Source organism: Macaca mulatta, chromosome 14 (genome assembly GCF_049350105.2).
Source record: "Macaca mulatta isolate MMU2019108-1 chromosome 14, T2T-MMU8v2.0, whole genome shotgun sequence".
In the NCBI taxonomy this organism is placed as follows: Eukaryota; Metazoa; Chordata; class Mammalia; order Primates; family Cercopithecidae; genus Macaca; species Macaca mulatta.
In genome coordinates, this window is record NC_133419.1 from 4,289,905 (window position 1) to 4,317,538 (window position 27,634).

The 27,634-nt window shown below is 43.7% G+C and overlaps 1 protein-coding gene across 38 annotated transcripts in view; it reads right to left on the reverse strand.

Annotated features, from left to right (window-relative positions):
• Positions 1-27,634, reverse strand: part of PPFIA1 (PTPRF interacting protein alpha 1) — a 171,216-nt gene that overhangs the window by 10,807 nt on the left and 132,775 nt on the right. For 15 of the 38 annotated variants that reach the window (XM_077961810.1, XM_077961809.1, XM_015113445.3 and 12 more), the window contains 7 exons: positions 24,917-25,068; positions 23,551-23,723; positions 23,107-23,200; positions 16,330-16,411; positions 16,022-16,222; positions 1,201-1,376; positions 1,017-1,114 (listed from right to left, as the gene is read on the reverse strand). In XM_077961810.1, coding sequence (XP_077817936.1) covers positions 1,017-1,114; positions 1,201-1,376; positions 16,022-16,222; positions 16,330-16,411; positions 23,107-23,200; positions 23,551-23,723; positions 24,917-25,068 — 976 coding nt within the window. Of the gene's footprint in view, positions 1-1,016; positions 1,115-1,200; positions 1,380-12,216; positions 12,244-12,718; positions 12,803-16,021; positions 16,223-16,329; positions 16,412-23,106; positions 23,201-23,550; positions 23,724-24,916; positions 25,069-27,634 lie in introns of all 38 variants that reach the window. The other 23 variants (XM_077961808.1, XM_077961807.1, XM_077961803.1 and 20 more) reach the window with 4 other exon arrangements.

Below are 27,634 nucleotides of genomic sequence, written 5' to 3' on the forward strand. Positions count from 1 at the left end.
GCTGGCCTCTTCTTATCGCTATTGTTATTAGTGACTTCCTTGCATTCCAGGAATTCTGGGAGTCATTACTCTGAGCTTAATGTTTACCGTCTAACTTTAAAACCAAATTCTGACTGGGTGTGGTGGCTCACACCTGTAATCCCAACAGTTTGGAAGACCAAGGTGGGAGGATCGCCTGAGCTCAAAAGTTCGAGATCAGCCTACGTGACATAGCGAGACCCTGTCTCACGCCTGTAGTCCCAGCAGCTACCAGGGAGGCTAAGGCAGGAAGAGCACTTGAACCCAGGAGTTCAAGGCTACAGTGAGCTGTGATCACTCCACTTCACTCCAGCCCAGCCTGGGCTAGACAGCGAGACCCTGTCTCAAAATAAAATAAATAAGTAAACAAACAAATACATTTGAGTAGCGAGTGAGAGGCTCCCCAACAGAGAGGAGAACCAACCCCACGTCTTCTGGATGAATGTCCCACGTCCTCTAACCTCCCTGGCCTGTGTTTTCCAACTGAAATGCCTTTTCCTTACCCTAAGCAGCTGCTCCACCTTCTTCAAGGACTGGCTGAAATGTGGACGCTGCTTCTCCTTCCACTCTGGGAGCAGAACTGCACGGCGCTTTACTGTGTTCCTGAACCCCTTGGATAAGCCCCCAGCCATATTTCTTACACTTGAATCATCAAGTGAGCTTTGCTCTGTTGTTACCTAACAGTGTGGAATAGCATTTTGGAGTGAAGGAGTACACAGGGCATGACCAAAGGAAAATTCTCAACTCATAGGAAATGACTAGCCTGAGACATTTAACCTCCAGACTGAGGTGTGAGAACACAGGGAACAGTTCTCTGGCTGTGGAAGAGGATGTCAAAAGCACTCATCTTCATCCAGCCCTCCTCTGCATGACACTAGACTAGTTTTCTCCACTTAAATTTAGCCTTTCTTGATTTTTTGGAAAACAGGAAGTCACTGAGGCTGCAAACACACCAGCAAGTAGGAGTGAACTAAATCAATTAAATGTCATGTACTAGCCTTTTATTTCACTCTGACTTTCTTCTCTTTTTCTTTCCAGTTCTTTCCGGTCATAATTTAACCTTCTCAGGCACATAATTCCACACTGGAAACTGTTTCTGTTTGGAAGAAAAGAGAGATGATTTAGAGATGGTAACAGTGAAAAATCTTAGCCAATTAGTAAGAACTATCTCCATTAAGTTACCTGTGAAAACTGTCGACCATTTTCAGCTGCCCTCGCAGGTCTTTCTTGGTCAAGTGGTCCAGCATCCTGGCGTCTACAAGGCACTCCATGAAGTAGCTACGGTACTGGGGTAGGCCCAGGCTGGGGAGCCACTCGTTGCCGATCCACTCATGGTTCATGTCCCCATAGGCGAGTGTCTGCTTTTCATAAATGAAAAAGGTCAGTTCTGGAGGAAGTCTCAAAAGCAGTTTAAATCATTTTTAAATTGAATTTTTAATCTATTACCTATATTCTCAAAGGCTAAACTAGTGATAATTTTATAACTGCAAAACAATTTGATCTCTTCTTCTCACCTTTTAAATTTGTTAGTAAAATTTTTATACAACAGGAATCGTAACATTAAAAATATATGATTCATTGTGATAAATTTAACTTTTTAATCAAACTACAAAAAAAACTGTACCTGGCTACAAATTTCCTCTCTGAAATAGTTTTTAATATAATAATATGACAACAAAGATTGATCACGACTCATGAACAAGTTTGAAGGCTGAATTAAACACTGCTCCCTAAAATTATCTCTGGTTGGTTTACATTTTAACACTTTGTTTTCCTAAACAAAAAATCTATTTCAAAATCAGTAAAAGTAAGTTAAAATATAGTTTTAGAGAAGAGATAAAGCAACAACCAATAGGACTGAATGGGGAAACACACAAATCCACAATTATAGTTGAAAAAATTCAACACTTCTTTCTCATAGCAATTGATGAAAAGAGCAAAAAAAGAAAAAACTAAGAATATAGAAAACCTAAACTAACAACCCTTAACCAACCTGACCTGACATTTTGTAGAACACACCACCCAACAACAGAATATAGAACACTCCACCCAATAACAGAATGTAGAACACGGCGCCCAACAACAGAATATAGAATGTGCCACCCAAACAATAGAATACAGAACACATCACCCAACAACAGAATACAGAACACGCCACCCAAAAAGAGAATACAGAAGACACCATCGAACAACAGAATATAGAACATCCACCCAACAGCGGAATATAGAACACTCCACCCAACAAGAGAATATAGAACATGGCACCCAACAACAGAAGATAGAACACGCCACCCAACAACAGAAGATAGAACACGCCACCCAACAACAGAATATAGAACACGCCACCTAACAAAAGAACACAGAACACTCCATCCAACAACAGAATATAGAACACGCCACCCAACAACAGAATAGAGAACAATCCACCCAACAACAGAATACAGAACACGCCCCCCAACAACCAAATATAGAACAATCAACAAGAGAATATAGAACAATCCATCCAATAACAGAATATAGAACATGCCACCCAACAACCGAATATAGAACACGCCACCCAACAACAGAATATAGAACAATCTACCCAACAACAGAATACAGAACAATACACCCAACAGAATATAGAACACAGCACCCAACAACAGAATATAGAACACGCCACCCAACAACCGAATATAGAACACGCCACCCAACAACAGAATACAGAACATGCCACCCAACAACTGAATATAGAACACGCCACCCAACAACAGAATATAGAACACGCCACCCAACAACAGAATATAGAACACACCACCCAACAACAGAATATAGAACAATCCATCCAACAACAGAATATAGAACAATCCACCCAACAACAGAATATAGAACACAGCACCCAACAACAGAATATAGAACACACCACCCAACAACAGAATATAGAACACGCCACCCAACAACCGAATATAGAACACGCCACCCAACAACAGAATATAGAACAATCCAGCAACAGAATATAGAACAATCCACCCAATAACAGAATATAGAACACAGCACCCAACAACAGAGTATAGAACACACCACCCAACAACAGAATATAGAACACACCACCCAACAACCGAATATAGCACAATCCACCCAACAACAGAATACAGAACAATCCACCCAACAACAGAATATAGAACAATTCACCCACCAACAGAATATAGAACAATCCCCCCAATAAGGGGAGATATAACACACCAACAACGGAATATAGAACACTCTAACAACAACAGAATATAGAACATGCCACCTACCAACAGAATATAGAACAATACACCCAACAACAGAATATAGAACATGCCATCCAACAACAGAATGTAGAACATGCCACGAAACAACAGGATATAGAATGCGCCACCCAACAATAGAAGATAGAATCCTCCACCCAACAACAGAAGATAAAACGCTCCACCCAATAACAGAACACAGAACGCTCCACTCAACAGAAGACAGAACCTGCCACCCAACAACAGAATATAGACCACTCCACCAACAATAGAACACGCCACCCAATAGAATATAGAACAATCCACCCAACAACAGAAGATAGAACACGCCAACCAACAACAGAATATAGAACAATCCACCCAACAGAAGATAGAACATCCCACCCAACAACAGAATATAGAACACACCACCCAACAACAGAATATAGAACACTCCACCAACAAAAGAATATAGAACATGCCACCCAACAGAATATAGAACAATCCACCCAAAAATGGAAGAGAGAACATGCCACCCAACAAAAGAAGACAGAACACTCCATCCAACAACAGAAGACAGAACACGCCACCCAACAACCGAATATAGAACACGCCACCCAACAACAGAATACAGAACACGCCACCCAACAGAATACAGAACAATCCAACCAACAACAGAATATAGAACATGCCACCCAACGAAAGAATATAGAACATGCCACCCAACTACAGAATATAGAGCACGTCACCCAGCAACAGAATATAGAACACTACACCAACAACAGAATGTAGAACACGCCACACAACAGAATATAGAACATGCCACCCGACAACAGAAGATAGAACACTCCATCCAACAACAGAATATAGAACACTCCACCCAACAACAGAACACAGAACACGCCACCCAACAAAGAAAATAGAACATGCCACCCACCAACAGAATACAGAACACGCTGCCCACCAACAGAATACAGAACACGCCACCCAGCAACCGAATACAGAACACGCCACCCAACAACAGAATATAGAACACACAACCTAACAACAAAATATAAAACACGCCACCCAACAACAGAATACAGAACGTGCCACCAAAAATAGAATATAGAACATTGATCCAACAATGGAATACAGAACACGCCACCCAACAACGGAATATGCAACACTCCACCCAACAACAGAATACAGAACAATCCACCCAACAACAGAACATGGAACACTCCACCAACAACAGAATATAGAACACTCCACCAATAACAGAATATAGAACACGCCACTGAACAACAGAATACAGAACAATGCACCCAACAACAGAATACAGAACACCCCAACAACAGAATACAGAACACGCCACCGAACAACAGAATACAGAACAATGCACCCAACAACAGAATATAGAACACGCCACCCAACAACAGAATACAGAACTCGCCACCCAACAACAGAATACAGAACATGCCACCAAAACCAGAATATAGAACACTGACCCAACAACGGAATATGCAACACTCCACCCAACAATGGAATATGCAACACTCCACCCAACAACAGACTATAGAACACTCCACCAACAACAGAATATAGAACAATCCACCCAACAACAGAATATAGAACACGCCACCCAACAACAGAATATAGAACATGCCACAAACAACAGAATATAGAACACGACACCCAACAACAGAAGACAGAACATGCAACCCAACAACAGAAGATAGAACGCTCCACCTAATAACAAAAGATAGAACGCTCCACCGAACAGAAGAAAGAACACGCCACCCAACAAGAGAATATAGAAGAAACCGCCCAACAACAATACAGAATGCGACACCCAACAAGAGGATACAGAACACTCCACCCAACACAGAATACAGAACATGCCACCCAACAACAGAATATAGAACATGCCACCCAACAACAGAATATACAACACTCCACCCAACAACAGAATACGGAACACTCCACTCAACAACAGAATACGGAACACACTACCCAGCAACAGAATACAGAACACACCACCCAACAACAGAATATAGAACATGCTACCCAACAACAAAATATAGAACACGCCACCCAACAACAGAATTTAGAACAATCCACCCAACAGAATATAGAACACACCACCCAGCAACAGAATATAGAACAATCCACCCAACAGGATATACAACAATCCACCCAACAACAAAATATAGAATGCTCCACCCAACAACAGAATATGCAACATTCCACCAAACAACAGCATACAGATCACTCCACCAACAACAGAATATAGAACATGCCACCCAGCAGCAGAATATACCACACACCACCCAACAACAGAATATAGAACATGCCACCCAACAACAGAATATAGAATGCACCACCCAACATCAGAAGATGGAACGCGTCACCCAACAACAGAATATAGAACACGTCACCCAACAATAGAATACAGAACATGCCACCCAGTAACCGAATATAGAACCGTCCACCCAACAACAGAATATGCAACATTCCACCCAACAACAGAATACAGAACACTCCACCGACAACAGAATATAGAACATGCCACCCAACAGAATATAGAACACACCACCCAACAACAGAAGACAGAACGCGCCACCCAACAACAGAAGACAGAACGCGCCACCCAACAACAGAAGATAGAATGTACCACCAAACAACAGAATATACAACACGCCACACGATAGAATATAGGACACGCCGCCCAACAACAGAATATAGAACACGCCACCCAACAAAAGATAGAACACACTACCCAACAACAGAATACAGAACACGCCACCAACAACAGAATATAGAACATTCCACCCAACAACAGAATACAGAACAATCCACCAACAACAGAATACAGAACGCTCCACCCAACAACAGAATACAGAACGCTCCACCCAACAACAGAATATAGAACAATCCACCAACAACAGAATATAGAACACTCCACCCAACAACAGAATATAGAACACGCCACCCAACAACAGAATATACAACACGCCACCCAACAACAGAATATACAACACGCCACCCAACAACAGAATATACAACAATCCACCCAACAACAGAATATACAACAATCCACCCAACAACAGAATATAGAACACGCCACCCGAGAACAGAATACAGAATATGCCACCTGACAACAAAATATAGAACATGCCACCTGACAACAGAATACAGAACACGCCACCCGACAACAGAATATAGAACACGCCACCCAACAACCGAATATCAGACACTCCACTCTACAACAGAATATAGGACACACCATCCAACAACAGAAGATAAAACACTTCACCCAACAGAAGATAGAACACGCCACCCAACAACAGAATATATATTCTTTTACTATCTGTATAGTATATTCTTGCAGACAGACAAATCTCAACATACTTAAAGAGACTGAAATCAAGGTACATTCTCTTGACTTCAACAGAAATTAGAAATCAATAATAAAACGCTATCTAGAACCCCCTACTAAATATTTAAAAATTAGCATACTTCTAAATAATTCACATCAAGAAATTACAAGGGGAAATTGTTCCCTCTGTCACCCAGGCTGGAGTGCAGTGGCGAGATCTCGGATCACTGCAACCTCGCTTCCAGGGTTCAAGTCATTCTCCTGCCTCAGCCTCCCGAGTAGCTGGGATTACAAGCACAAGCCACCACACCCGACTAATTTTTGTATTTTTAGTAGAGATGGGGTTTCGCCATGTTGGCCAGCCAGGCTGGTCTCAAACTCCTGACCTCAAGTGATCCACCACCCACCTCCGCCTCCCAAACTGCTAGGATTACAGGCATGAGCCACTGCGCCCAACCAGAAAATATTTTTAAAGAAACTTTTAAAAAATTCAAAAATTGTGGGAAATGGTTAAAACAATACCTTGAGAGCAAAAATCATGTCAAAGGATTATCAATGCAGAAAGACCTAGAAAATCAATGATCCAAGAGTCTGCTTTTAAAAACTTAAACTAGGCTGGTGCGGTGGCTCACACTTGTAATCCTAGCACTCCAGCAGGCCGAGGCAGGCAGATCACCTTTGGTCAGGAGTTCGAGACCAGCCTCACCAACATAGTGAAATTCCATCTCTACTAAAAATACAAAAATTAGCTGGGCATGGTGGCACGTGCCCGCAGTCCCAGCTACTCGAGAGGCTAAGGCAGGAGAATGGATTGAACCCGGGAGGTGGAGGATGCAGTGAGCCGAGATCATGCCACGGCACTCCAGCCTGGGGGATAGAGCGAGGCTCTGTCTCAAAATAAAAAAAATTAAAACTTAAACTAGAAGAACAAATGAAATCCCCAGCAAGCAGAAGGAAGAAGGTAAAAAAGCAGAAATCAATGAAACAGAAAACAGAAAAATAACAGCAAATAAACTAGTGAAATGAAAATCTAGTACTTCATAAATATTAACCAAATTAACAAACTCTAGCCGGACTACATAAGGCAAAACAGAAGACATAAATCACCACTATCAAGAATGAAAGAGGGGACCAGCCTGGCCAACAGGGCAAAACCTTATCTCTACTAAAAATACAAAAATCAGCCAGGCATGGTGGCACATGCCTGTAATCCCAGCTACTCGGGAGGCTGAGGCATGAAAATTGCTTGAACCGGGAGGCGGAGGTTGCAGTCAGCCAAGATTGAGCCACTGCACTCCAGTCTGGGCAACAGAGCGAGACCCCATCTCAAAAAAAAAAAAAAAAAAGTTAGAGGGCAGCCAGGTATGGTGGCACATGCCGGTAACTTCAGCTACTCAGCAGGCTGAAGCAGAGGATGGCTTGAGCCCAGGTGTCTGAGACCAGCCTGGGCAACACAGTGAGATCTTGTCTCAAAAACAAAAACAGAGTAACAACAAAAAGGGGACATCAATACAGATTCAATTGACATTGAAAGAATAAGGGAATACTGTGGACAATTTTAAGCAACTTAGATGAAATGGACAAATTTCTTTTTTTTTTTTTTTCTTTGAGACGGAGTCTTGCTCTGTCACCCAGGCTGGAGTGCGGTGGCCGGATCTCTGCTCACTGCAAGCTCCGCCTCCTGGGTTTACGCCATTCTCCTGCCTCAGCCTCCTGAGTAGCTGGGACTACAGGCGCTCGCCACCTTGCCCGGCTAGTTTTTTGTATTTTTTTTAGTAGAGACGGGGTTTCACCGTGTTAGCCAGGATGGTCTCGATCTCCTGACCTCGTGATCCACCCATCTCGGCCTCCCAAAGTGCTGGGATTACAGGCTTGAGCCACCGCGCCCGGCGAAATGGACAAATTTCTTAAAAGATAAACTACCAAAGCTTCTCAGAAACAGGTAACACGTATCTCTATTAGAACCTGAAGTTGTAATCATAAATCTTCTAACACAAAAAAAAGAAAATCTCTACCCAAGATAGCTTCACTGAATTCTACCAAACATTTATCAACATAAATAAATAACCAAAATTCTACACGAAGTGTTCCAAAAAAGTCTGAAACACCTTATCTCATTCTTATGAGGCCAGCATTATCCTGAGAGCAAAACCAAAGATGTAACAGAACTATAGATCAATAGCCCTCAGGCAGATCCAAAAATATGTTAACAAAATATTGCCAAGTCAACAATAAGTTAAAACAATAAGATATCATGACAAGTATGGCTTATTATTCTAGAAACATAAGTTGATTCAACATTTGAAATGAAACTCACCATATGAAGAGATTGAAAAAAACCGTATCATCTCAAAAGATGCAGAATAAGCATTTGACAAGATTTGTCATCATTTATGGAACTCCAAGCATTCCAGAAATGTAAGAAAAAAGTGCCTCAACTGGATAAAAGGCATCTACAAAAACCCTACAGCGAACATCATACTTAATGTAAAAGACTGAATGTTCAGCTGGGCATGGCAGCTTTTGCCTATAATCCCAGCACTTTGGGAGGCAGAGGTGGGTGGGTCACTTGAGGTCAGGAGTTTGAGAACAGCCTGGGCAACAGGGTGAAATCCTGTCTCTTAAAAAAAAAAAAAAAAGACTGAATGTGTTTCTCCTAAGACAAGGAACAAACTAAGGATGTCCACTCTCACCACTTCCATTCTACACTGTACTGGAAATCCTAGCTGCTGTAATAGGTCAAGAAAGAGAAATAAAAAGTACATAAATTACAAAAGAAGTAAAATTGTCTTTATTTGAAGATGATAACATTATCAATGTAGAAAAGGAATCTACAAAATAGCTATCAGAATAAGTGGGTTTAAGCAAAGTTGTAGGATACAAGGCCAATTTATAGAAATGAACTGTATTTCTAAATACTAGCAATGAACTGAAAATTGAAATTTAAAAAGTACCATTTATAGTGGCATCAAAACCTGTAAAATCCTCAGGGATAAATGTAACAGAATGCATGCAAAATGTATACAATAAAAAATAACGAACACATTACATACACGCACACACCGAAGGAAGGTACCCGAGGCACCTGAAGTCTCCAGCTGAGGAAGACTAAGTTATGGCCACGGAATTCTGCAGTTACATTATGGGGTCTTTGTAATGGCTCTCAACTAACACCATGTTGGTCTTGAAACTCTGGCTTCCAGTATCATTTGTTATTTGGTCCAAGCTAGAAGCAATAACTCAAATTCTAACAAAGAATGTTTAAATTCTACTAGAAAAAAAATGCTTCACCACTTTCTCTAAAAAGAAAGAAATATGCCAAACATTTCTGGGTAATCATCAAGCTATCTAACAGTATCAACATGCTTGTTTCACTCTTCTAAACCTTACCCTTACAGGCCTGATATTTATTTATTTAGAGACAGGGTCTTGCTCTGTCACCCAGGCTGGAGTGCAGTGGCATGATCTCGGCTTACTGCAACCTCCAATTTCCCGGCTCAAGCGATTTTCCAGCCTAAGCCCCCCAAACATCTGGGACTACAGTCTCAAGCCACCGATACCTGGCTAATTGTTATATTCTTTGTAGAGACAGGGTTTTCCCATGTTGCCCAGGCTAGTCTTGAACTCCTGGGCTGAAAGTGATCCACCTGCCTTGGCCTCCCAAAGTGCTGGGATTACAGGCGTGAGCCACCCACCACACCTGACCCAGGCCTGATACGTGTAGCATGGATATCTGGTATTATTTTCTTGCTTGCTGATTATGTATTCTTAAATGGGGAAATTAAACAAAGGAAATGTCTAAATAGAAAACTGCATGGAAGCAGAACCCTACTTATTTCTGTTTCCTCATTTTATGCTCTGCTCAGACTCCTGAAGTGGCCTTTAACATAAACTCCCAGAAGGATCAGGCTCCATCCCAGGGAGACCCACCTCTTCTCCTGGGCTGCGTTAGCAGCCTTCTAGAAAAAAAAAAAACATACCAGGTGATCTCAGTCAAGAGAACATCCGAACTAGAAGAGACACCCACTGCACAGTGTTTATTCCCATCACTGAAACAGTCACAAGTACAACCCAGTTTTATGAACTCCATAAAATGGGAGCTCCATGATGGGGGGACCACGGGTGTCCTGCTCACAGGACAGCCAGCACTCTTACTATTTGTCAAATGAGGTATACATGGTTTTGAGCACGCCTTGATGCTTTCCTCCTGAGTGTCTAGGGGCAGCTCAAAGTTCTCCCCGGTTTAAGAGCTGGCCACTGTGGACTGCCCTTGGCAGCGGTGGCAGTCCCATCTGGAAGACAGGAAGGAGGAAGGAGGGAAAAGTGATACGAGCTTCCACTAGACTGCATGTCGGCTAGTGCTGGAGTCATCACCACACCTCAGTCTTGTTTGTATTTTCACTGCAAAGAGCAAGCTCAAGCTTATTTAATTTACACTTCATGTCTCTGACTCAGGCAATTTCATACTGAAGTATTAACCAAGTTCTGCTACTTGGTGGAAAATATACTGAAATTTAAGTAATTATGAAATGTACCCTATATAATTCATTTATGGTCATTATTGGTCCTGTAGTTAAACAATGAGGTTATTTATCTGGAGGAGAGGCACAGAATGTTTAAATCAAGAGAGAAAAAAGCCCACAGAGTCACATTATAGCTACTCTATTTGGTTAAAAAAAATAAAAAATAAATAAAGGTGTGGGGACAGTCTAACGGGCTAGAATTTAGGAGCACCAAGAATAGGAAACAGCTGCTTCAATCATCACCTCGTAATCAGGAAAATTATGACTTAAAATCTTTTTGATTCTTTTCAGATATAAAATGATTCTTCTGAAGCCCTCAAATACAGTCCATTCGGGAAAGCCTCTAAAACTGCCTGTCCGTGCCTCATGGCTGCGATGTGCCACTGAGACACACACCCTGACCACAGAAGGCCACTGAGACACACACCCTGACCACAGAAGGCTGGTGGCATCGCACGGAAGGAACCGCTGACATTTCGGCAAGCTATCTGAATGTACAGAATGCAAAACAGTTGGGATAGAGCTTTTGGTGAGTTAAAGAATTGAGCAGCTGAAAATTCAAATGTACAGTATTCGAGAAGAGGCTTAATTCCTTAGGATTCCATTAGTAAGAAAATCTTTAAGTGGACATAGTATTAGGATAGTATTTAGTAAATAAAATCAACACAAAGACACAGAGGAAAAGTCACTACGCCAATTTCTATGTTTGGAAATTTATTAGAACACAATTTCCCCATCAGTATAGCTTGTAATTAACGTTACCCTACCAGGAAATTACACACATAATCTCAGAAGCTGCCTAAGCCACAAGACTTTGTATAAAAGATCATATGTTAAACAAAGCAATCTATATTAATTAAAAATAACTGCCATGGCACCATATGAGAAATGTTCAAAATTGTCCATGAGACGTACTCTTTAATCCTAGGCTTGACCAGTGCTTTCAAATCATTAACAGTCCTGTACTCTGAATAAATTAAGATGCTATAAACATCAAAAAAAGTAGATGACACAAGTTTTCATACTCCAATTGCTTTTTGCTGCTGTACATGTAGTGAAGAATATATCACAGAAAGACTCCAACCTGAGCCCAGCTTCCCTCCTCGTCTTCCTGGGGTTACGCGGTTAGGAATGCAAAAGAACATAACTATTAGTACTGGTGAGCTCAGCAGTGCAGCAAAGCACCTCTGCAGGGGAGATGCAGCTTCACTGAGTGGCAAAGTTCAGACTAGCAAAGCATCATGCAAAACTCATGCAAAACCAACAATTTCACCTTCTCATGCAAGAAGCGGGCTCTCTCCAGGCCAAGCACATCCATGGAAGGAGAAAGGGTCACACAGACACACGGAGGCTCAACTGAGATCTCTCCAAAAAGAGAGCTAGGTTAAAGCCATTCTAAAGAGAGAGTCTACCAACTTTAAGTTCCTGGAAAAAACCTAAAGTACAATACAAATTCTACTTACACATTCAACTAATAACTAAAGGAAATACTTATCTGGAACAATTGAATGGAAAATAACATTTTTGTTTCAACAAAAAGGCAAAGAACCTAGACGGTCTTAGTGGAAAATGCGCGGGGGGAGTGCAGGCTGTGGTGCATGACTAACCGTTTGTGGCGTGGCTGCGAGCGTTTCCATCTCTTCGTGTGTTAACCAGACATTTCCTGTGGTCTAAGGTGACCCCAGTGCACCAACCACATCCAGGGCAAGGGAAGCAGTGACAAAGAGGAGAGGGGCACACGCATAAGCCACAGGCACAGAGAAGGGGCCGAGGAGGCAAAGTTCGCTCTTCTCACTTTTCAGTTCAGATGCCCGTACAGAATAACCATTCCCTGTTAACACCGTGTGGTCAACACCACCAGGAGAAGAGCACACGATGCCCAGAGCTTTAGATGCCATGCTTACCCGAGGTATGTGAAATATCAAGAGAAGAAAACACGTTGTGTACTTCTGGAAACTTTGAGTAATTCTCAAGTAACTATTGATTCAATATATTTAAAACAGATTAACAACAAAGAACCCAGCATGAAACTCTTGCTTTGGCCATTGGAGGGCTTTCTGCCGCAGATGCTCCGTGATGGCCTGGAAGGCTGAAGGCAGGCCACAGGCAGAGGGGGTCATGGATGTGCTAAGCAGTGTCGATGGCTCTGTGCAGCCATCAGAACCAGACACGAGACAGACAGTGGCCTGTGTGTCTACTTGACGGAGATTTTTTCCTTACACTTTGACATGGTGTGAAGTTTGCCTTAGGTGAGGTGTTCTCCGTCATTACTGAAGACAGTGGATAAACACGGGAGAAACCACTCAGCACCTTCATTTTCAGCAAGGCCACTCTCATGTAGAACAACCAGAGAAGAGCTCAGACACTGCTCCCGAGGCAGGCCATGGGAAAGGAGCTCTCGGAGCAACAGGGGAGGACAAAGCTTATTGTTCATCACCATAATTTGTTCACTAAGAAGAAAAAAATAAATAAAACAAATAAAACCCCTCAAAACTTGTTTTGTAAGGTAAACTGGGAGCCCTGAATCCAGCGGTGATGTGCTCCTTGGAGAAGTGTGCCTGGGAGCTCTTCATCGCAACAACAATTTGTGTTCTCCTGAGGAGACTAAAAGCAGAGACTGGGAATCCAGCCAGTGTAAAAAGTCTGAACTTTATACATCTGGAGTTGGCCTGCCCTTATCTCCCAATAACCATTCTTGTTTTTATTAACATAGTTCTTCTTTCTCAAGTAGGATAACCCTTCTTAAGGGCTTTCAGGGACTTCCCACATGGACAGAAACTGTATGAGTACAGCTCATGTTGGATGAACATTTGCAGATTTGTGAACTGCTTGAAATCCTGAGCTCCCAGGGTCCTTAGCTCCCCAAACGGAAAATACCTACAGGCCAAACAAATCAAATACAGTAAAACACTGGTTATAAGGCAACCAGTGATCTCATCTTTATTTTTCCCTTTAGTTTTTATTTTAAAAAATTGTTCACAGGGCCGGGCATGGTGGCTCACGCCTGTAATCCCAGCACTTTGGGAGGCCGAGGCGGGCGGATCACAAGGTCAGGAGATCGAGACCACGGTGAAACCCAGTCTCTACTAAAAATACAAAAAATTAGCCGGGCGCGGTGGCTGGCGCCTGTAGTCCCAGCTACTCAGGAGGCTGAGCCAGGAGAATGGCGTGAACCCGGGAGGCGGAGCTTGCAGTGAGCCGAGATCGCGTCACTGCACTCCAGCCTGGGTGACAGAGCAAGACTCCGTCTCAAAAAAAAAAAAAAAAAAATTGTTCACAAACTGGAATGATGGGGAAGGGAGGATTAGAATTCTTTAGGGACCTTTTCCAGGCATGGCTGTGCATGCCTGTAGTCACAGCTACTTGGGAGTCTGAGGCAGGAAGATCGCTTGAGCCCAGGAGTTCCAGACCAGCCTAGGCAACACAGTGAGACCCATTCTCTACAAAAAATACAAAAATGCCTTAGGGATCAATTTTGACGGTGGGATAACAAGTATCTCTTACTAGTATGTCAGCTATATTTCAATAGATGCTTCTGGCTGGGCGTGGTGGCTCACACCTGTAACTTCAGCACTCAGGGACGCTGAGGCAGGAGGACTACTTGAGGCCAGGAGTTCGAGACCAGCCTGGTCAACATAGCAAGACCCTGTCTCTAAAAAGTTTTTAGAAAGTAGCTAGGTGTGGTGGTGCACACCAGTAGTCCCAAGTATTTGGGAGGCTGAGGTGGGAGGATCGCTTGAACCCAAGAGGTTGAGGCTGCAGTGAGCTATGACTGAGCCACTACACTCCAGCCTGGGTGACAGAGTAAGACCTTGCCTCTAAAAACTAAAGAACTTAAATACATACATACATACATACATAAATATATAAATAAATGGGTGCTTCTAAGAAGGCGGAAGAGCCAGTCCTCTGAACTAGACACAAAAATTTTACTCAAGATGCTGCTTACACATAGAATGATACAGATGAATTCACAGACATAACATTAAGTGAAAGAAGCCAGACACAAGAGAGTGAATACTACAGGATCTTGTTTATCCTCATAAAGAATGAAACAAACAGAGCAGTCTATGGCGTCAGGAGCCAAGCACTCACCCCTAGGGAAGGGGCAGTGCCTCAAAAGGAGCAGGAGGCCTTCAGAGCCCTGGTCAGATCCCATTTTTCAGTGTAGGCGTGGACCACACAGGGGATGCTGACTTACAAATCATTTAACTGTTCACTCATATGTGTGTTTCTCTATATGTATATTATATTCCAGTAACATTTAAAAACACACTATAATTGGCTTAGCAAATATCTTTATATATAGTACAAATGTTAATTACTCATTCAGTTTGAATCACAAAAACTGAAAAATGAAATTCAAAACAATTATAAAATGTGTCCTTAAATATTAACTTTTTCCTTCAAGAGGCCCTTAGACCGATTCAATTTTGATAAACTCAGCCGGGCGTGGTGGCTCATGCCTGTAATCCCAGCACATTGGAAGGCTGAGGTGGGAGGACTGCTTGAGCCCAGGAGTGTAAGACCAGCCTGGGCAACACAGCGAGACCCCCATCTCTACCAATTTTTTAAGTATTTTCATATTTCATATTTTTCATATTTTCATATTTAAATTTATAATTGCTTTTCTATGTTTAAAAAAGCTCATTTTTTTATAGTATGATGCCATTCTAGCCAATCTTTCATAAAAGCATTTAATGAAGTTTCTTTGACCATCCAATTCCCCCAAAATTAAAAGTCCTAATGTATCTGATGCTAAAATTTTGAATTAGAACTATACTTGATGTGCTGTTAAGGAACTGGAGAAGCAATGTAAACAGGGCAGTGATACCTTCAGAGAGGCATTCCCTGTTTCCAAAGAATGCAGGGCTTATCTCTGAACGTACCGTTCTAGACGTGGGTGGGGCGGACGGGCTGGTCAGCGACATGATCTCCTGGATGGCCAGCCTCAGCTTCAGTCTGTGCAGGGGGTTGCTGATGCCGATCTCACGCTGGATCTCCGTGTCGGACAGGGCCGACATGATGGCCCCGCTTTTCACATTTGCTCGGCAGGCAGCCACATACCAGGCTGGCATCCCAACCCAGAGCTGGAGGCAGAAAGCGGAAGGCAGCACAGTGAGGTACAGTCTACAAGGCAGAACTGCAAGTTCACATACTGTAACCCATGCAACTGCGTGTTAAATGAAGGACGTACCTCCAGCCAGACCACAACCGTTGGCCCGTCCCATTGGGCAAAAGGTAAACCTTGTCTCCGGGCTTCCTCCAGCAATTCATGCCTACAAAGGAGAAGATATTGAAAATTAGAGAATCAGCCAGGCATGGTAGCTCACACCTGTAATCCCAGCTCTTTGGGAGGCCGAGGCAGGAGGACCACTTGAGCCCAGGAATTCAAGACCAGCCTAGACAACACAGCGAGACCCCATCTCTACAGAAAATTTTAAACATTAGCACGGTGTAGTGGCACACCTCTGTAGTCCCAGCTGCTCGGGAGGCTGAGGCAGGAAGACTGCTTGAGGCCAGTAGTTCAAGAGCAGCCTGGGCAATATAATAAGATGCATCTCTACAAAAATTAAAAAAGAAATTAAAAAGAATTAGCCAGGCATGGTGACGCATGCCTGTAGTCTCAGCTACTTGGGAGGCTGAGGTGGAAGGACTGCCTGAGTCCAGGAGGCCGAGGCTACAGTAAGCCATGACTGTGCCACTGCACTCCAGCCTAGGCAACCGAGTGAGACCCTATCTCTAAAAAGCAAAAATTAAAACCAGCAAAAACAAAAACAAAATCAAGGAACCACTATTATATGCATATATAAAATAAGTTAACAAAGTGTTCTGAGCATTTGCAAAAGTCTAACAGTACGCAGTCTGCCCTCTGTATCTGTGGCTTCCACATCCACACATTCAACCAACTGCAGATCAAAAATATTCAGTGGGAAAAAACAATAAAAATCAATGCAGCACAACAGCTATTTACAAAGCATTTACATTCCACTGGGTATTCTAAGGAACCTAGAGACGATTTGAAGTCTACAGGAGATTATGCCTATGTTATATGGAAACACCGTGACATTTTATACAGAAGACTTAAGCTTCCATGGATTTGGGTCTTCAGGAGGGGTCCTGGAACCAATCCCCCACAGACTCTGAGACATGACTATAAATTCTCATCATTTTCCTTTCATCTTCTACAGTTTTACATTATCAACACCATCCATTCCACATTAGTTCTGTGCACACTACAAAGAATGCCTGAGTGAGAAAACACTGAATGACTCCCTCTGATTCCCTACAGAATCCCCACCTCCTTACAGAATCAAAAAATTATTACCAACTTAAAAAACACCAGCAGAGGCTGGGCGCGGTGGCTCATGCCTGTAACCCCAGAACTTTGGGAGGCTGAGGCGGGCGGATCATGAGGTCAGGAGATCGAGACCATCCTGGCTAACACGGTGAAACCCCATCTCTACTAAAAAATACAAAAAATTAACTGGACATGGTGACGCATGCCTGTAATCACAGCTACTCGGGAGGCTGAGGCAGGAGAATCACTTGAACCCGGGAGGCAGAATTTGCAGTGAGCTGAGATCATGCCATTGCACTCCAGCCTGGGTGATAGAGCAAGACTCTATCTCAAAAAACAAACAACAAAAAAATCAACAACAACAAAAAAACAGCAGCAGAGCCTTCACATCCAAGGTCTAGGACATTCAAGGAAAACAATCACAATTCCCTTTTTAAACAATGAAGACAACTATCTGGAAAGAGGAAACCACACCTTGGTCTAAACAAAGTAGCCTATCTCAATGAGAATCTTTAAAAATGTTCAGCATTTACCCAAAGAAAGAAGGAAAAAGAATATTGCAGCTTTTTAACACTACAATGTTATGATCTAATCTAGCAGGCAAGCAGTGGATGGCTGTCTCTACACTGCTATTTAGCTGATTACTTGCTGAATCAAGTCACTGGGTCATCTGTGGCTTAACCCACAGGCCTCCTACCTGGGAGATTTGAAACCCTAACAGTTTTCTCAGTGCAGGGGAATCCTGAATGCAAGAATCCATGTGTCACTGGTGACCACAAGGAGGCAGGCAGGCGTCAGTCCTGCCACAGATCTCTTTATATGATCGGAAATATTCTATATGCCTCATTTTTAAATACCCACGGTTAACATAATGTTGTCTAACATAGGTATTTGAGAAATAACACTATAAGCTTGGTGAATCTCATTTTATTTCTCAAGTGTTTACCTACAAGGCTTTCAAAGAGGCTAATTGTTTAAAAAAATAAAAAGCCTCAGAGAGAAGATGCCATTGTAACGGAGAGGACACGTACATTTGGTTTGCACATAAAGATATCCCCAAGTCATTTAAACATCCCTAGGCTGCTTTTAGTCCATTTTTTCTATAATAATTTCTGTAAGACATACCACAGAATCTCTTATTTCTAAAAATTTGATATTGGCTCTTCAATACATTTCAATAGCCGCAGACTTTTCTTAGGAGTATGAAGTGGTATCGCAAGACGTGAAATGAAGGGGTTGGGAGGAAGGGCACACTGCATGGCACCAGTCACCAGGTGGTGGCTGAAACCCTGCTTTCCGTTCCCTTGGGACAAATGCCCCTCAACGACAGTCAGTAGAGCTTCCTTCACACACTGGTGGGTCTAGGAAGTAGTACAGGTAATTCCTGCCATATCAATCCCAGAAAAAGCTCTGAATGCTGACTATCTGGTTAACTGCTAAGGCCTTGAGCATGCGTGGCCTGGCCAAGGAGCAAGGAGGATCTGACTGCTGCCAAGTCAGGAGGGCTTCCAGCTTATGCTCAGCCTTGGCACTCTGCCAGAGACTTCATTTTTTAACATGTAATAGATACTCATTGTAAACAAAAATAACTGTCAAAAAATAATCCTTTACTTCTATTACTTGGAGACTGGTGTACACTGTCCTGGACTTCACCAGTACCGTCTTCCTGTCAATGATCACTAGCTTTTATAAAGTCTTTTCCAGAATGGAGACGCTTCTGGGTCCAGAAGCAACAGTGGAAACACTGTTAAAACAGTGGAGGTAGACGGATGTGTGTAAGAGTCACAGGAAGTTAGGAAGAAGGCAGAGGAGACCCCATCTGGGTGGCAGGCCCAGGCCTCAGTGTGTGTCCTGGCTCCCCTCCCCTATCAGACCAGTCCATGATCTTTAAGATCAAACATGGGACCTTACCCCTGGGCTGACACTCCAGGTGGGAACACCAGAGCCCCTGTTTTCTCTGGGGGAACTGTTCCAATTATGGAAGAAGTCCCCTGTGTCGAGGGGATGCAGAGTCCAGAACTTGGAGATGGCTGAGGCCACTCCACCCTGGCCCTCTGGGCTGTTCCTTTACATGAACAACTACATTCCTCCTTTATTGCTTGATCTCAGACTTGGCTCTTTCACTGGCTACTGAGAATGCTATAATGCAAAAAGGTCATATAATTTGTGAATAATGCTGTACATTTTATAATTAAGACATAGCATAATGGTAAAGTCTTTCATAATGAGAAGCTTGTGTGAGTTTTTGCTGATCAAACAGTATGTAAGGGATAGGGAGGAAGTACTTTCATTTAACTATCCAAACTAAATATATTACCTTGCTTTCATAAGACTGAAGCTGTTCAATCCCCTGCACCCTGCACACAGTGAACAAGACTTGCTTTCACAGGTACAGTTGCCACCTGGGTGACAGAGCAGGACCCTCTCCAAAAACCATAAAAAAATACCACCACCACAAGTACGGTTCTGTGACCCAGCCACAGCCCCTCCCACGCTCCATGGCCATGGCACACTGGCAGAATCCTGAGGAAAGACGTAGGCTCGCCCTGATGAGAAATGGATGGAATCAGCATTTCTCATGCAAAACTAAAAAGATCCTTGGGCCAGATGTGATGGCTCACACCTGTAATCCCAACACTTTGAGAGGCAGAGGCAGGAAGATCACTTGAGGCCAGGAGTTCAAGACCAGCCTGGTCAACACAGTCAGACCGCTGTCTCTACTAAAAATAAAAGTCAAGGCCGCAGTGAGTGGTGAATGTGCCACTGCACTTCAGCCTGGGCAACCGTGCAAGGGCGAAAATAAAAAAATAAAAAGATCCTCTCAGGAAGCTCAGCATAGAGCCTGTGGCTGGTGACTGCCCACACTCAGCCCAGCAAATCTCCCAAGTCTGATTACCCTGAGAAAGCACTAGGAAGACAAAAAGGAGAACGTGAAAAGGGAACACTTTAAAAGCAAGGTTACTTCAAGAGATGGCGTTTCAATAACCCTGGGGAATTCCAGAAGTGCTGTGGAATCACTATGCACTATCAAAGCTGATGAACGTCTTTAGGACAGCCAGCCCCGACTTGCGGGTTCACTACCACGTATCCCAGGTACCAAATGCGCCCACCACACTGTGTCTTACAAAACTTGAAATCAGCTTGCTACCAAACTCACCAGGTTCCTTAAATTCTCTGTAAGTGAAAGCATCTGGCTGTGTAAATTTTGCAGTTAAAAGCACACTTTTGAGTGAAATCAGGGGTTAAGAAGAAGAAAATAATTCTGAGAAATATAATTTCATTCTTAAGAATGGCATAAATATTAAACTGTATTCATATAATACTTTTTCTGGAAAACGCAAACTTTTTTTCACATTTATATGTAGATACCTTAGGCCGGGCGTGGTGGCTCATGCCTGTAATCTCAACACTTTGGGAGGCAGAGGTGGACAGATCACTTGAGGTCAGGAATTCAAAACCAGCCTGGCCAACATGGTGAAACCCCATCTCTACTAAAAATTCTAAAAATTTAGCTGGGCATGGTGGCACACACTTGTAATTCCAGCTACTGGGAGGCTGAGGCAGGAGAATCACTTGAAACCAGGAGGTGGAGGTTGCAGTGAGCCAGAATCGTGCCATTGCACTCCAGCCTGGGCGACACAGTGAGAGACTTCATCTCAATCAATCAATCAATCAATCAATCAATAAAGCACTTTTTCTAAAATCAATTTTATCTCAGTTTAAGTGAAAGAAATGAAACTGCCCTCTATAGTCAGACAAATAATCTTTGTACTTGGAAATTTTCCCCACTAAGGAGCTGGTACATTTCAGAACTTCCACATGGATCCCAAGCACAACATAAAGGACAGAGAAGTTTTATTTCACTTCCTCATACTTACTATAATAAAAACAGTAACATTAGCAAAATCTAAGGAATGAAATTTTCCTAGGATGTTTCCAGGAGGCAGAAAGTTTAGTCCTAACATTAAGTTTCACAGGGCCAAATGGCAATTACCCAAGTTATTTTAAAACATTCTTGGCTGGGCGCAGTGGCTCATGCCTGTAATCCCAGCACTTTGGGAGGCCGAGGTGGGTGGCTCATGAGGTCAGGATATGGAGACCATCCTGGCTAACACGGTGAAACCCCGTCTCTACTAAAAATACAAAAAAAATTAGCTGGGCGTGGTGGCGGGTGCCTGTAGTCCCAGCTACTCGGGAGGCTGAGGCAGGAGAATGGCGTGACCACGGGAGGTGGAGCTTGCAGTGAACCAAGATCGCACCACTGCACGCCAGCCTGGGAGACAGAGTGAGACTCCGTCTCAAAAGCAAACAAACAAAAAAAACATTCTTACACAGTTCAAGCATAGCAATGTTCAAATCAGATTTTGCTGTTAAGTGGTTTCTATAAATTTCCATTTACAGGAAACCAAAAAACCTGAGTATTCCTATGGTATTGTTAACATTTAAGAGCATTTTACCTAAAATATAATCAATAAAGTTATTTATAAAGGCTTTGAAAAGAAAACTAAAATGAGACAGATTTCACAACAGAAAAAATCAGCCGGCAACTCTGGGGGCTAAAGGCAAAGGAGCCTCTAGGGCAGAGGGTCCCTGCAGGCTCTGGTGCTTCTGGGAACCAGTGTCTTTGGGCCCCAATTTCCAGATGAGCGTTGGTTTCTCAGGGCACTTAAAAGTGGCCAGATGATTTTTCCCACACTCAGAGTCATCACACAGCCCATCAAGTTTCACCCTGTCTCAAAGCCTGGCGTTACCATCTTCCACATTTCTCAAGCTCAGGCCTTACCCCATAGACTACACAAACTGCTTATTTTATTACAGAAGTGGCTTTAGTTTTGTTCATCGTTTGTTAGCTCACTCAGGCATTGTCTCAGCCTATCTAGTTCATCTATGGTCAGCCAACACACAACTCACCCCACATCCCAGAAGGCCCAGGGACAGGAACCTGATTCCTCCATGCCCTCACCCCGGGGCATCACAATGCCTGTGCTCCTTTGTTGAAAGCCATCCCAAATATTACAGCTTATTGTCAGAAGCAGACTTAGTTTAGAATTAAAACTTAATAAACAGGCTATAAAATCTGGAGTATCTCTGAGATAAAAGTACAAAATCTACAGAAGAGAAAAAAATGCAACATGACAAATGTTTCAGGCAGATTACTAGCATGAAGAGCAAATGCTGAACGCTGGCAAACAACAGTCGCTGTAGTGGCCACAGTTACAACTTGTTTATGACTTGCTGGCACTGTTTAAATAACTTCATGCATATCATCCCATTTAATTCTCATAAAAGCCATACAAGGTATGTACTACTAGGATCCCCACTTTACAGATGAGAAAACTGAAGCACAGAGATGCTAAGTCACTTCCTCGACGTCACAAAGTGAACCTGAGCAGGCGCCAGGGCCGACTCCAGTGCTCAGGCAGCCGAGTCCAACTCTCACCCATCCTATCTCCTAGTTGGACAACTTTCCAAGACAATAGGGATACCAGTGTGAGTTTCTTCGAAATTTCACAAACACTCTAAATCTTCCAGAAAGTACGGCTTAACTAAGGCTGTAGGTAAAGCTTTCAGAATACAATGTATATATACATAGCTACATATTATAATTAACGAACACTACTTAGGCACAACTGAAAACCATGCAATGAGATGAAGAAATAATACAAAGCTTACTTTTTTTGAAGTTTACGATTTTTTTCAGCCTGTCCTCCCAATTTGCTAAGTCCCAAGGCATCCTGAGATGAATTATCTGTCTCGGAAACGCCAGCTATGAGGAAGCAGAACAGCCCAGAAGTAAAAATCAGCATGACAAAGTTCTATGTTTTCATAAATAGGCGGATGAATATTTGCAGGTTCAGAGAGAAATCATTTCTTAAGCCTAAGTTTCTGACTAGACAACCAAATGCGCAAGACAAAAATGCTCAAAGACAGAAAACGTGTGGTACCTGAGTGGCAAGTGAGCATAAACCGCTGCTCTCTAGCTCCCAGGCCTTCACAGCCGCTGCTCCCTGGAGAGCACACGGCTGCCGGAGCACCGCATGGGAACTGCTGGCACCGAAGGCAGTGCCTTCCTCCCCGACCCCTGGCTGCTGGGAAGGGTGCGGAAAACCAACCAACCTTGTCCTAATGCTTCTTTGCCGGTTTGTCCAGGTCGGCCCTTTTCCTTCTTGCCAAACAAGCGGCCAATGGAGGACTTGATGCCTTTCTTCTTTGGGGCTTTGTGGAGCGAGTCCTGGCTACTGTTGCTACTGCTGGGATTGCTCACGGGACCGTCCTGGGAGCCTGTGGAGCTTCGAGGAAAGAAAACGGATCTTTACCATGTGCCCGTGTAGGATACTTCACATATTAACAGTTGCAAACTTCCCTACAAGCACTTCCAGTCTCTTTCACACACATCTTCCTCACCAAGTGCATCATGCATGACAAAGGCAGGCTCCCGGTGAGGCCAGCACAGAGACCCATTCTGGGCAGCTGAGACTCTCTGACACGGAGCTCCCCTTCCCTCCAGGGGAGGCCCTGACTCCGCGCCATCAGGTGCCAAAACTCAGTGGTCCGCCTGCTACCCCTCCAGCAGTTCCCACAACTGCCCTGAGCATTACTCTGCTCAGCTGAGAAACGTGGCAATGTTAACTGCCTGAGGGGTTACTGCAAAAATTAACATACATGCCTCCCCTGCATATTGCCTGGCACAGAACCGAAATCCAATGGAGTTTGAAAAAAGAGGGGCTGGGCGCGGTGGCTCATGCCTATAATCCCAGCATTTTGGGAGGCCAAGGCTGGCGGATCATGAGCTCAGGAGTTCAAGACCAGCCTGGCCAGCATGGTAATACCCCATCTTTACTAAAAATACAAAAAGTAGCCGGGCATGGTGGCATGCGCCTGCAGTCCCAGCTACCGGGGAGGCGGAGGCTGTGGTGAGCCAAGATCATGCCACTGCACTCCAGCCTGGACAATAGAGCGAGACTGTCTCAAAAAGAAAAACAAAAGAGAGCATAGATGGCATACTAGTAACAAAACAGCTGATTGGTTTCCTGAGTGGGGACACTCAGTAAATGGGTAAGTACAACTTGGAACTCTCCACAGCTTATAAAAGGCGCAAGAGGGCGTCTGAAAGGCACGGGTTGTCCTAGAGGGCGGTTCCAATCCCAAGTCTGTCATTTGCTTGCCAAACTCTCCATCAAGAATAGAAAGCAGTCAATTTGTAGACTCTGAAGACATGAAGTTTTTCCAAAACTTGCTGATATCATTTAACTCCTTCCTTTCCAAACTAAGCTTGCCCAAACAGATATGCATTTTCTGCTGGATTTCACTGTAGCCCAGAGCAGTGGTAGGCATTCTAAGTGTAACATGTAAATACACTCAACTGAATTAACAGACAATTCTAGAAAATCATTGTTTTAGTCAAGAAAAGATTCGTCGATTTCTCAGCACTGGAAACGAAAAGACAAGTACGCTCTGCACGGGGCTGCTGCAGGCTCCTTACTTCCTTATGTCCCTGATGTCCTCGTGGCTGACGGTGTGCAGTGCCCCTTTGTGCAGCCGGTCTAACCGAAGGGCTCTCGGGGAGGAAGGCGGGGAGGTTTCACACTTTATGGTTGTCTTGTCATCTCGTACCTCTTCTCTGGAAGGTGGCAACTGAAGGGTGAGAGAAGCGCGAAGTCAGTTAATAGCAGACTGTGAAAAACTCAGGCCTTAAATAATAGCCATAAACTTCTTTTGAAAATCGATTCGCTGTGCTTTCTGCCAGCACAGAAAGTCTTGTTTCAGTCTGGCACCGTTCTGAAGGGCCACGCAGCACAGCACCACAGAGCCGTCAGACTCCTGGTCTGCCTCCCCACGAGCGTGCACTGGGCCCAGCAGGACACAGGGATGCCCCTCATCCTCAGCCTCCTCCATGCAGCCCAAGGTTATCCTAGGCACATTATGAGGACAGTCACTCAGCTGCAGAGATCCGAACAACACCTATAAACCATATCGTTACAAATGTCAGACAGCATTAACTCGCACTAATGAAGAGCCAGCAACGTTTACCTCCTGATGTACTTCGAAAGACACTCTAGAGACGGCAGAAACCTCTGGGGCAAAATTGTCAAATACCTTTTTGTCTGAAAGGGTAAAAAATAAACAAGGAACAGCCCATGGCCACCCATACACATGTCTATGGCTCATATTTCTCAATAATGTTTGGACTGGACACTATAAATTGAAGCACTTCTATGCAGTTTAAACATTTTTCTTCAATATGGCTTAAAAGAATATACTTCCAGGCTTATCATTACAAGATGATCTTTGTCAGACTCCCAGCGTTTTTCGTTTTTGCAGTGGAGCATGAATATGCCCATGTGCTGAGGGAGCAGGATGGTGGCAACAACAGTGAACAGACTCACCCCTGCAGGGTCTAGGCAGATCCTGCTTATACATCTGTGTTTTCTGGTTTTGATTGGGACTAGATTTCATAAAACACGTTGAGCAAGCATTACTATAAACAGCAAGACTTGAACGGTAAACTTTATTTTATTAAAAAAATTTTTAAGAGCCAGGTTCTTGCTATGATTCCCAGGCCGGACTGCAGTGGCTATTTGCAGATGTGATCATTTTGCATTACGGCCTCAAACTCCTGTGCTCAACTGATCCTTCTGCCTCGGCCTCCAAAGTAGGTGGGACTACAAGCATGTACCACTGGGCTCAGTTTGAACTTCTGCTTTTTAAATGGGATTGTGTAAAGTATATCAATCCTACTGTAGCCCCACTGTGGCTCAGGGAGGACCAAGTGCATTCAATGCAAAATGGAGCTGTGCTCATTTAGGACAAATCTCAACTGACAGTTAAAATGCAAATGAATCCTGCACCCTTTCCTACTTTCCAGTTACAATCACAAGACAATGAAAGGCTTTCATATCTAGAAATTATCAATATGAAGCTTAAGTTTCAAAATTCAGGTTGAAACAATCATCTGTTTTAAAAAAACAAAACCAAAAACAGGGTACAGGGCAAGCTGACATGCAGCTGGCTGTAAGCTGTTAACAGAGTCTGGGGAAAGCCCCGAGAGCCTGGCCAGCGCTGCCCACCGCATCCCTCCACACGCCACTCTCCGCACTCCCCCACATGCCGCCCTCTGCACTCCTCCGTACGCTGTAGTGGTGTCATGTGCCAGACTTCCGCCTCCATCCCAGCTCAGGCCTACTAGAGAGCAGGGAAGTCCTCTTGGTCCACACCAACACCACTGACACAGAGAATGAAGGCGACAGTCTTCTGTGGACCAGGTCTGGCACCAGGCCTGGCACTCTGCACGCACACCTGGTTTAACCTCACAACCACCCGAGGACTAGGCTCCTCAAAGCCACCAAGCAGCACGCTGAAGTTACCAGTGACCAACAGGGCCAGGTTATCATGCCTAAGTATCAATCAACATGATGCTTCCTTCACTGAGAAAATCTTGCTATCAAAAAATAAAGAAAACACAATCCAATAGAAGTCAGCTGAACTGAAGGCCGTGCTCTGTGTCTTTTGCTGCTGGTGTAAGCTCCTTATCTCACCACAGCCAGCCACAGGTCCAATGCCACTTTAAGTGGCACTGTTCTATCATCATCTTCACTTCTCAGGAGAGCAAACCGAGGTAGAAACAGACCCCAGCTCACAAACTCATCAGTGATTAAACTGGGATCCGAACCCAAGCAGTTTCACTAAATCATCCAACAGAGAGCTCACAGACAGTTGCTGACCAGGTCCCACGCTTTTGTCAGAGACAGATGCCTTTAGGTATCTAAACAGCTGCCCAGTCACCGCATCATCAGGCGGGTTTCAGACACCAGCACAGAATAAAGACCAGAGTGTGAAAGTTATGAGGGGGAGATTTTGGGTCAACATAAAGAACAGCCACCGAGCAGATCTGCTCTTAATGTACTCTACTTCCTTCGAGAACAGGAAGGCCCAATCCACAGTTATCTCTAAAGAGAAGTGGTCTTGGGCCTCCTTCTGTGGGAATGCTGCCAGGGAGGTCAGAGTATCTGAGACAAGTAAGGCTAGATGGTGAAGCGGTCACCTGTCAGATTTTGAAATCAGACAAATCTGAACTCAAATCAGCACTGTGCACTGTGGGGCCTCTCTAAGCTTTAGTTTCCACATCTGTAAAATGGGGATAACAACAGTAACCTCACGGGGATGTGTATGGGGATTAAATACGGGTTGAGCATCCCAAACC